This window comes from Pecten maximus, chromosome 6 (assembly GCF_902652985.1).
Source record: "Pecten maximus chromosome 6, xPecMax1.1, whole genome shotgun sequence".
In the NCBI taxonomy this organism is placed as follows: Eukaryota; Metazoa; Mollusca; class Bivalvia; order Pectinida; family Pectinidae; genus Pecten; species Pecten maximus.
In genome coordinates this window covers 18,304,904-18,317,034 of record NC_047020.1, presented here as the reverse complement: position 1 = coordinate 18,317,034, position 12,131 = coordinate 18,304,904, and the positions used below count along the sequence as shown (strand labels likewise).

At 34.9% G+C, this 12,131-nt stretch overlaps 1 protein-coding gene across 2 annotated transcripts in view; it reads left to right on the top strand.

Moving 5' to 3' along the window:
• LOC117329133 (zinc finger protein GLI2-like) overlaps positions 1–12,131 on the top strand; it is a 40,485-nt gene extending 28,354 nt beyond the window's left edge. For both annotated transcript variants that reach the window (XM_033886879.1, XM_033886878.1), the window contains exons 3-8: positions 3,773–3,927; positions 4,788–4,965; positions 6,057–6,544; positions 6,964–7,217; positions 8,059–8,177; positions 9,355–12,131. In XM_033886879.1, coding sequence (XP_033742770.1) covers positions 3,916–3,927; positions 4,788–4,965; positions 6,057–6,544; positions 6,964–7,217; positions 8,059–8,177; positions 9,355–10,049 — 1,746 coding nt within the window. In that variant the 5' untranslated portion in view covers positions 3,773–3,915 and the 3' untranslated portion in view covers positions 10,050–12,131. The remainder of the gene's footprint in view (positions 1–3,772; positions 3,928–4,787; positions 4,966–6,056; positions 6,545–6,963; positions 7,218–8,058; positions 8,178–9,354) is intronic.

Sequence of the window (12,131 nt, the reverse complement as noted above, 5' to 3'; positions counted from 1 at the left end):
TACTTGGTTATCCCTGTGTGATACTTGGTTATCCCAGTGTGATACTTTGTTATCCCAGTGAGATACTTGGTTATCCCAGTAAGATACTTGGTTATCCTTGAATTGGTCAGTGTGATACTTGGTTATCCCAGTGTGATACTTGGTTATCCCAGTGAGATACTTAGTTATCCCAGTGTGATACTTAGTTATCCCAGTGTGATACTTGGTTATCCCAGTGTGATACTTGGTTATCCCAGTGACATACTTGGTTATCCCAGTGTGATACTTGGTTATCCCAGTGTGATACTTGGTTATCCCAGTAAGATACTTGGTTATCCTAGTGTGATACTTGGTTATCCCAGTGTGATACTTGGTTATCCCAGTGTGATACTTGGTTATCCCAGTGAGATACTTGGTTATCCCAGTGTGATACTTGGTTATCCCAGTGACATACTTGGTTATCCCAGTATGATACTTGGTTATCCCAGTGTGATACTTGGTTATCCCAGTGTGATACTTGGTTATCCCAGTGAGAAACTTGGTTATCCCAGTGTGATACTTGGTTATCCCAGTGAGATACTTGGTTATCCCAGTAAGATACTTGGTTATCCCAGTGTGATACTTGGTTATCCCAGTGTGATACTTGGTTATCCCAGTGTGATACTTGGTTATCCCAGTGAGATACTTGGTTATCCCAGTGAGATACTTGGTTATCCCAGTGTGATACTTGGTTATCCCAGTGACATACTTGGTTATCCCAGTATGATACTTGGTTATCCCAGTGTGATACTTGGTTATCCCAGCTTGATACTTGGTTATCCCAGTGTGATACTTGGTTATCCCAGTATGATACTTGGTTATCCCAGTATGATACTTGGTTATCCCAGTGTGATACTTGGTTATCCCAGTGTGATACTTGGTTATCCCAGTGAGATACTTGGTTATCCCAGTGTGGTACTTGGTTATCCCAGTGTGGTACTTGGTTATCTAAGTGTGATACTTGGTTATCCCAGTGTGATACTTTGTTATCCCAGTGAGATACTTGGTTATCCCAGTGAGATACTTGGTTATCCCAGTGAGATACTTAGTTATCCCAGTGTGATACTTAGTTATCCCAGTGTGATACTTGGTTATCCCAGTGACATACTTGGTTATCCCAGTGTGATACTTGGTTATCCCAGTAAGATACTTGGTTATCCCAGTGTGATACTTGGTTATCCCAGTGTGATACTTGGTTATCCCAGTGTGATACTTGGTTATCCCAGTGTGATACTTGGTTATCCCAGTGAGAAACTTAGTTATCCCAGTGTGATACTTAGTTATCCCAGTGTGATACTTGGTTATCCCAGTGACATACTTGGTTATCCCAGTGTGATACTTGGTTATCCCAGTGTGATACTTGGTTATCCCAGTGTGATACTTGGTTATCCCAGTGAGATACTTGGTTATCCCAGTAAGATACTTGGTTATCCTAGTGTGATACTTGGTTATCCCAGTGTGATACTTGGTTATCCCAGTGTGATGTAACATATTTGTCTACATTGCCAAGGTGTGATGTAAGGTAATTTGTATATTATACAGGTGTGATGTAAGGTTATTAAAAATTTGGTCAGGGCTAGTGAAAAAATATGTCAACTAGCACCAATTCCAGAATTGTACCCCCCTGTAATTTGTAAATTACACAGGTGTGATATTGGGTAATTATTTTACATTATATAGATGGGACTTTAGGTATTCAAGATAAGATGATATCAAACATGGTTGTCATTGATCTGTTTTATATTGATCTGCTCAGATTGTATAATATGTAGAGTTTAGCAGCTGTCCTAAAAGTATTTCTCACCTTAGGGAAATGTCAGTGCAAATTAAAGTCAATGTATTATACATGTGTGTACACATGTAAGTACAAAAGCTTTCTGATGACTGTGGCTCAAGATATTTTACAATAGTAAGACACAGTTTAATTTACGCCCTAACAAAATAAAATCCCTAGGATGCAGTGTTCCTTAATGTTAAAAGTATGTGGTATGTTCCTTGGTAATAAAATATCCTTGAAGTGTAAATGTGTTATTCTAAAATTCAAAGTGAGGTTGGGGTGGGGATTATATATTAATCACTTTGTCTTTATACGCCCTACTTAGTTAAGGAGGTATATAGAACCTGGTAATCACTTTGTCTTCATTACCCTATACTTAATAAAGGGGTTATATATATATTGATCACTTTGTCTTTATACCCAATACTTAATAAAGGGGGTTATATATAGTAACAACTTTGTCTTTATACCCTATACTTAGTAAAGGGGGTTATATATAGTAACAACTTTGTCTTTATACCCTATACTTAGTAAAGGGGGTTATATATAGTAACAACTTTGTCTTTATACCCTATACTTAGTAAAGGGGGTTATATATAGTAACAACTTTGTCTTTATACCCTATACTCAGTAAAGAGGGTTATATATAGTAACAACTTTGTCTTTATACCCTATACTCAGTAAAGGGGGTTATATATAGTAACAACTTTGTCTTTATACCCTATACTCAGTAAAGGGGGTTATATATAGTAACAACTTTGTCTTTATACCCTATACTCAGTAAAGGGGGTTATATATAGTAACAACTTTGTCTTTATACCCTATACTCAGTAAAGGGGGTTATATATATAGTAACAACTTTGTCTTTATACCCTATACTCAGTAAAGGGGGTTATATATAGTAACAACTTTGTCTTTATACCCTATACTCAGTAAAGGGGGTTATATATAGTAACAACTTTGTCTTTATACCCTATACTCAGTAAAGGGGGTTATATATATAGTAACAACTTTGTCTTTATACCCTATACTTAGTAAAGGGGGTTATATATAGTAACAACTTTGTCTTTATACCCTATACTTAGTAAAGGGGTTATATATAGTAACAACTTTGTCTTTCTACCCTATACTTAGTAAAGAGGGTTATATATAGTAACAACTTTGTCTTTATGCCCTATACTTAGTAAAGGGGTTATAATTATAGTAACAACTTTGTCTTTATACCCTATACTTAGTAAAGGGGGTTATATATAGTAACAACTTTGTCTTTATACCCTATACTTAGTAAAGGGGTTATATATAGTAACAACTTTGTCTTTCTACCCTATACTTAGTAAAGGGGGTTATATATAGTAACAACTTTGTCTTTATACCCTAAACTTAGTAAAGGGGTTATATATAGTAAAAACTTTGTCTTTATACCCTATACTTAGTAAAGGGGTTATATATAGTAACAACTTTGTCTTTCTACCCTATAATTAGTAAAGGGGGTTATATATAGTAACAACTTTGTCTTTATACCCTAAACTTAGTAAAGGGGTTATATATAGTAACAACTTTGTCTTTATACCCTTAGTAAAGGGGTTATATATAGTAACAACTTTGTCTTTATACCCTAAACTTAGTAAAGGGGACCCGCGGTATATAGTAATCACTTTGTCTTTATACCCTATACTTAATACAGTGTTATATAGTAATCACTTTGCCTAGTATGTGTGTACAATTGTCTTTTTCTAAAGCTTGTTTACAAGATAAATCTTAAGATCACATTATAAAGTTATACTCCTGGTTAGACTTTGGGGGTCGCTTTAATCAATTTAATTTTAATGTAAAAGGTGAAGGATCACACTTGAACACTTGAAGAGGTGGTAGGTTAAACATGTATCTATCAGTGAGTTGAATGGATAAAACCATGTGATCAACTGTAAATGTATGTCGCTCTGTTTTTCACAATATACAAACATTGATTTTTCACAGATGCATCTGATTGGTGGTTATTACCTCAGATATTCTGTATATAAACACCTACAGTAAGGAAAGATGACACTAATTCTAATGCGTCACCACGACAGCACGACATTGCTCTGGTTACTGCTATACTTCACAGGAAGCAGCTAAGAATGAAATCAGAGGTAAGATATTGCTGCTATTGGTATTTCTCATCATCCAAACAAACCAAATATAAATTACCAACGTTAAGGGTTTTAATGAAAGTTTGAATTTTGTATTAGTGTTCTTCTGTTAAGTTCCATTTAATTTGAATTACATGTAGCTTGAATATACACTGATGAAGATGCTGACTACATGTGCCCTAGAGTAATCCGCTTGTCCCTCTGTTTGTTTAGGCTTTTTTTTCTTCTTTTGCACAATATTGATTGAATAAATGAAGTATGTTTTTAAAATTCTAGTTCTGCTTGGTAATTTTTTGTGGGGATAATATTCAAAATGGCTGCTATGCAGCCGTCTTGAATTTAAACATTAAAACATTCTATTGTATTGTTCTTAACTGGTGAAAATTTTGTGATGACATAATACAGCAAGAAGTCAAATAATCGAAGGTCAAGGTTATTGGATCAAAAGTCAAGGTCATTGGTTCATAAATCAAGGTCACTGGGTCAAGGTCAATGTCAAATTTTGTATCTTTACTGATGAACATTTTGTTATGACACTATAAATCAATGTTTGTCTGAATTAAACAAGTAGTGAACTGACCAAATGTCAAAGTCACTAAAGGTTAGAGGTAAAGGCCACAGGGTCAAAAGTCAAGGTCAAATTGTGTATCTATTCATTGATGAATGATTTTTGACATTATGAGCATTTAGTGCTTACTTGTAATATTCTTAGATGAAAAGACCAAAGGTCAGATGTTTTTGTCATTACCGAAAATGGCAACATTCCCTGGAAAATGAACAAATTAGGGGGATTAGTATTGTTGAGAAATACCTTGGTTTGTTCTAACATTAAACATGTTGCCATGCCATTTATTTTGTAGGTTATACTGAACACTTGTGCTCGTCGTCTCCACAGAAAACCTAGTGGTAAGGATACAACTTGTAGCAATGGAAAAGGATCAAACTATCTCTCTGACAACAGCAATCATAGCCTGCTCAACATCGAAAATGTTCCGTGTATATTGAACAGAAAATCACCTGAGAAACAATGTGTTAATGGTATGATAATTTTTACAAACTTTACCAGAGCAATTAAGCATTGAATAGAATTATTTTGATGTAGGATTTTCAATTGGGTAATTTTGATTATGCCCCTCTAGTTTACGGGAAGGCATTTTCCCCGAACATTATTGGCTCATATTTTCACCGTAGTCATAACACCAAAGTCCTTAATACAGGAAAGGGGACTAAGGGAATCTTACACGGATAAAACCGTGGACAGGGATCGATATCTAAATCTGAGTGTAAGAGTTTGATTGGTCAGCACCAGACTTGCCGAGTGCTGGTCAGCCAATTCAAACTCTTACACGAGGTTTGAGATATCCCTGTCCATGGTATAGGCCCATGTTTGATTATTTTTCACACAAACTGTACTTAAAATAGAAACAAATCATAAGGTGTTGTGAACATTTTCCCCTTCCCTGTGTGAGATTGATTATCCCATCCCTAGCAACCACGGAATCAATCTGTGAAGTATGTGAGAAATCAAGATTCTTGTCTTTTTCTACTTTATAGAATTTTTCTCTTTCTTTGCCTTCAGGAACTAGGATTTATTATATTCCCCTCTTAGTAAAGGGGTAACTGGTGGTACATAGTAATCACTTTGTACATCGGTCTGTGGTAAACTTGTGTACACAATATCTCGTGGACCCCTGAACAGATTTAGATCATATTCACATCTTACCATCACATCATTAAGGTCTAAACTGATTTGATTTTAGTGGAAATCAGTCAAGGTTAAAGGCCAAAGGTACACTTCACCAAATTCTTAAATAGCTCTTGGACTCCTGAACGGATTCATTCTATTGATGAGAGGGGTGGTGGTATAATGTATGTGCTAACCCCTGCTTTTAACGTTTCTTTATTTGTTGTATTGGAAACTGAGAGAAACAATATAGACTTGTTAAGATTACTCTGTTTATTTTGAAATGTGAACACAAACAAGGGATTATTATGCTGATGTGATCAATCTATAAACCCATAAAGTTTTCTGTTAAATGTACATGAACTGTATCAACTTATAAACCATTTGCAGTATACTTTATATCACCTTGTAAAATCTTAATATTATCTGTTTGTATGATATACAGGAAAACTTATGATGGATGAAGAAGGAGGTGAACGGTTAATGTTGCCTTCACCAGAGGGCAGCAGGGGCAATTTGTTGAACCAGGTGGGCAACATGGACTCTCCAAGCCACTCACCACCACTTTACTCCAGTAACAGACTTGGTGCTTTTAATAACAATGGCAGCTCAGAGAGCTTGTGTTCATCCATGCCGCCATTGTGTCTATCCCAGACACTACCTACAAGTCCACATGGAATAGACTCTTTATCGTTTCCATGTGACAGCAAACATTCCGGTGCTTTACCTGTAACTCTTTATGCAAATTCAAATCCAATTCAACAAGATGTCCAAGAGTTTATACGTCCCAGTATCATAGCGACAGTGGGTGCTGTTGGCTTGAATTTGTCAACATCTAGTCTCATGGACACCACAGTTGTCTCCCCTGGCCTGGGCTCTCCTCTGTCTCTTGGTCATCACAGTCTAGATCTCCATGGGGAAGGAGGTGAACAGGTATAAGATTGTCAAACTGAAATTAACTTTATTTATTGTTGAACCTTATAATTACCTGCAAATGAAAATGAGATTGGGCAATTTGAGTCAATATGCTTGGCAAAACATGTTATATGAGGTCAAAAACTGAAAACAACAATCAATAATTGATTATTTACAAACTTTTCAATGTCTGCTAGGAGATACTACATTTACATTGGTTTTATATATTGCTGTAAAGTATCAATAATGAAAAATGATAATGATAATGATAACATATTATATAAAAGTTACACAACTATACTGTTGTTTATTGATGAAGCACTGATGCTATTTAGGAATTTTTGGAGGAAATTACACAGGGTTTTGATATCTATGTGTGGTTTTAATGGCAAATTTTTTAAAATTATGTCATCTATGCCTTTCTTGTTTTGTTGCAGTCAAGTTCACAGTTATCCCCAAACTCAGATTCCTCACAGACTTTTATCAAAATATTTGCAAACGAGAAAGACGCTGTGACAGTAGGAATCGAGTTTTATGAATGTCGTTGGGTTAGTTGTGATAGGAAGTTCATTTTATTGGATGACTTAGTTAACCATGTAAATGACTGCCATGTCAAGGTGGAACGTCCCGACATAGACTACCAATGTAAATGGGATGGCTGTCCACGGAAAGGGAAAGGATTCAATGCCAGGTGAGTTATTATAAAATTATGATAAAATATGTAGTCTTGAATGGTACTGGTGTAAACGAGCTATGATTTACCTGGAATTTTTTAAAAACTGTTCAGTAATGTACTTTACCAGGTAATTTAGCCTTGTGTTTAGGAGTTTTCCTCTTTTTTTAAATTTTTTTTTTTTTTATTAATTTCATGGGAATTATCTTACTTTTTACCTTAATTCTTCTGGAGTACTAATAAAAAACCTTAATAATGCAGTTTTAGTTTTATTGTCTTGCCTTACTTTTCCGGTGTTGTCATCATGAGTTCACCTTAAAATTTTGCATTTAGATCTGTTGCTCATAAAGTAAAAGTCCAACTTTAAAAAAACAAACTTGGTAAAAAGTTAGATCACATAGTGGAAATCTCAACACAGCCTTTGAAATTTTTTTGCTGTATTTTTGCAAAATTTGGTATTTGTTTTGCAATGCTTCAATATTTACAAATCTATAATGTATACAGGGTGCTTCCATTGTATTAATAATGGAAATTTGTTTTGGTTGTTTTTCAGAAAAAAACAACTGATTTTTTTTGTGAATTTCACAGTTCATTTGTTTAAAACTTATTAAACTGACAATGCGGGATAGGCGATACATATGGCGATAAGGAAGCTAAGAGGGTTATTGGTGTAGAGCTATAAATTTCTACATCTCTGTTTCATTAAAGATTGAAATATCCTTTGATATCCTATACAGAACAGTCTTTTTTGCTTCCTTTTAAATAAATGATAAATTCAGTTAAAATCCAGAAAAACTTTGTTATATTCGTGAATTTTCCTGATATATAGTTACTGTAATTTAACATTACCTTATTTTAGGTACAAGATGCTGATCCATATACGTACACACACAAACGAGAAACCTCACAAGTGTGGCATCTGTGGCAAGTGTTTTTCACGGCTAGAAAATCTCAAAATACACAACAGGTCTCATACAGGTGAGGAAAAGCAGGTACTTTAGTTACAAACGTGATATTACAGTAAAGGTGTTGCCGTTTTTGTCAGTAGGAACAACAGTGGTATGTTAAATAAAGCTGTTGCCTTTTTTGTCTCACGAGACCGTGGAAGGCTGTAGATGACAAATTGCTTGCTGTTGATTTGTTTCATCTTGGATTTTGAGAATTGAAGTTTGTCATTGCTATTTCTTGAAAAGTATGTAGGGATAAATTCTCAAGTTTTATTTGTAGGCTCCCTTTAGTACCTAGTTTTACCATTTTAGTTTTGATATTTGACCAGGAAAATGAAATTGCTGAAAGTCAGCCATCTTGGATTTTAAGAATTGAAGGTTGTTATTGCTATGTCTTGAAATGTACATGAGGGATCTTCTTCAAACTTCAGGTGTAGGTTCCCCTTGGTTCCTAGTTTTGGTAATTGATCAGAAAAAAAACAACTGGCCGACAGGTGGTCATCTTGGATTTTGAGAATTGAATTTGTTATCACTATTTCATGAAAAGTACTGGAGGGACATGTCTCAAACTCACATGTAGGTCCCACTCGTTTTTTGTTATCAGATTATTAAGAGGAAAAGAAGAAAGAAGGGAAAAATAAAGAGATCAATCTGACATAGAACCAATTATCCTCTGAGATCTCTTATTCAAACGATTTACTGACAATTCTGCTGTGTATGGATTAATCCACATTTTTTCCATATCAGTATGGCGGCCATTTATAAAATATACATTGTACCTGTACATGATAATACTAGCATCTGCAACCCCCAAAATACTTTGGGTCAAACATTGTCAGCCTGGAATTTCTACTCCAATTGTCTTACAATGCATTGTTAAATGTGGAGAATATATTCTTCTTGATACCCTAGTGTTACATATACTAGAAACTGTAGACTGATTTTAGCAGCTAAAGCTTAATTATTACCAACTATATTCTTCTAGGCTAAGAAATTTACGGGAATTGGCAGTGGGAGATGGGAGTCTTCCACTTTTTCATTGCTGAGTGAATCTTGTATCTATTACAAAATTTCCTTTTTACAAACGCATAACATGCTAGCTGTTTCTGCTCAGTTTGGATATAAAAATATCTTGATATAACTTCCATATACTTATCTGTCGAGAGTGCTGATTTCCTTACATGCTATATATAAACATCATGTTGCAGGTGAAAAGCCATATGCGTGTCCATTTGAGGGCTGTAACAAGGCATATTCAAACTCAAGTGACAGATTTAAGCATGTACGGACCCATCAGGAGGAAAAACCTTACATATGCAAAATGCCAGGATGTAACAAACGCTACACAGACCCTAGTTCTCTCAGAAAGCATGTACGAACACATGGACACTATTACCGTGAAAATGAAAAACAGATTGCCAAAAATAACAAATCCTTGTACTTATCAAACATTCCTACTCCCTTGTCTCCGTCACTGCCGCCGAGTTCTCCCCACGGATCTATACACTCCCCTCCTGTGAATCGATTCCTGCCCTTGTCTCCGAGCAGCATCCTTCCTCACTCACCGATGCCGTCACAGCTTATGTCTGTACACAATATTATGCATGTTTCAAGTTTTACATCGAATCCACTCCTCTCCTCTACTATGTTATCCACACCCGTCACAACGACTCAAACAACGTCCACTCAGACCGATCGTATCCTCAATTCCCTCTCGCCCACCTCGCCAATCAAGCTTGATCTCAGCACGGACAAGAGCTCAGATGACCAAGATGAAAAGTGTCAAGATGGTCCTCTGGACTTAACCACAAACACTTCATCAGAAACGGATACCGACATCGAAGTTGGGGACCGAGAGGTCTCAAATTTTTCATCAAGTAAATGGGATTTAATACATTCCTGACTGACTGGAATAGAATTCTTTGATAAATTTTGTTGATGCATTTCTGGTGGAGAGTTCCTTTACAGGGAATTATAATTTATCTTTAATTAACAGAAGGAAGTTTGGTTATCTAAATCATATTGCTATTACAACAGCTGTTAGTGGAGTTTTCTCTTTTAAATCTGTCTCCGGTATATCCCCAAATCAACGTGAATCTCTAAAATAGTATAACATTAGGTATATAAATGGATAATTATTTCATTTTGTTACCCGACTCTGTATCGATATGTAAATGTAAATTAGTTATTTTCGACTGTTTCCCAGCAAAATTGCTAGAAAAATCTTGTTTTTGAAAGGACAGTTATTAGACACCTATTTTGTCTTGAAAAAATTGGGTTTGTTGGGTCTAATTGAAAACAGTGATCTTGTAGATTATTCAGTTAACAAAACAGTTGTTTCATTGTGGCTTATCAGTTAAAACTATCCCCCTTCAGTGATGGGACTAACCCAATGAACTGTTTGTCTCGGCCTGCTTGTCTCGGAAAACACTAGTTCATCACTTCAGGGGATGATCAAGTTTTGACTGTGGACCGATAAGGCATGAAGCAAACTGTATACTTTGAAATGTAATTAATTGCGAACTGTTAAACTGGGACATTTAATTCCAGTAGAATATATATACTATGAGAAGACCAAGGAAATAAATTCAATGCATGGTTGGTGCTGGAGAAAACACAGCTTAACTATAGGGTACTGTTTGAATTAAATCACTTCTTCCAGTGACCTCCGACAAACATGGAGTCTTCCCATTGCATATTTATATACATAACTTCAATATAGCTCTAATAGTTTAAATGAAGCCAAACCAACTGATGGTGAAGTAAAGGTTTAAAATTTAGGTTTAGTGTTACAGACGTAAAGGAATCTCTAATACTCTTTCCAGTATATTTCAGTACTGGGAAATTCAAAGGTTGTTTATACATGTAATTTATTTATCTTGTTCAGACAAAAACAGGCAAAATAATCCTTTATATAGGGTACAGGTTATGTCTTAATTAAATACAGGAATGATGGTACAACTAAGACAAAAAAAAGAAGGATTACCCAAAAAGTACTGCTTCCAAATTAATTAGCATTGAACTATAAATGCATTGAAATACACATTGAAGTATCCTATATGAAGGCTATCAATCGATCTCCACGTTACAATCTTGGAAGAAATGCCAATATAGATCTTAGAGAAAATATGTAGATTGAGATTCATTTGCCTGTATTCTGGTATTGTACGATGATGAAATGTAAAGTTGTGGTTCAAAGTGTCGACTGTGATAAATGTTATTAAGTATACCTGGTATATATTGAACTGGTAATATTTGTATCATTTTCTATCAATTTTTAAAGTTGAGATTGTAAATAAATGATGGGTAATTGTAGGACTAAAAGTAAGTTGATTGATGATTTAGTGTGAGAGAAAGAGGATAGACGTTTTTGTACAGAAATATTCACATTTATTAAAACAAATGCAATCTTCATTTGTAAAGTAAGCATTCAAGGAAATAGTTTTCATTGTTGCTCCTTCCCAATTTTATTTCATATTAAAGACAGTAAATATCAATAAAAAGTGAACAGGCCAGAATAATTTTTTTTTTTTGCACAAATGTATATTATAGACATTTCTGATAATTATTCTTTTAATCTTATGTTGTGGTAGTGTTTTTAAATTACTTAATAGCGAACTTTAAATTCACAAATATTAGCATTAATCTTTGTTAATCAGTGTGTATTGTAGTCATTGTTATCTGTTCTGCTACTTAATGAGAATACACTATTTTTTATGCTTGATTTACTATTATGTTAGTATATGGCAAGTATTTACCTTTCAGGTGTCTTTATCATATCATCTTCAGGCTTTAATAGACTCCTTAGGGTATGTTTTAGACTCCCAAAAGGAGTAATTGACTCCTGTTTTTGAAGGGACATTATTAGATAGATGTTTTGACTCGATTTCTAAGAACATCTGAAATTGCTCAGTCAAGGGTCAACAGAAAGCTTTGTTGTTTTTGTTGTATTTTAGTCGAGAATAAACCGTTTTCTAAAATTTCA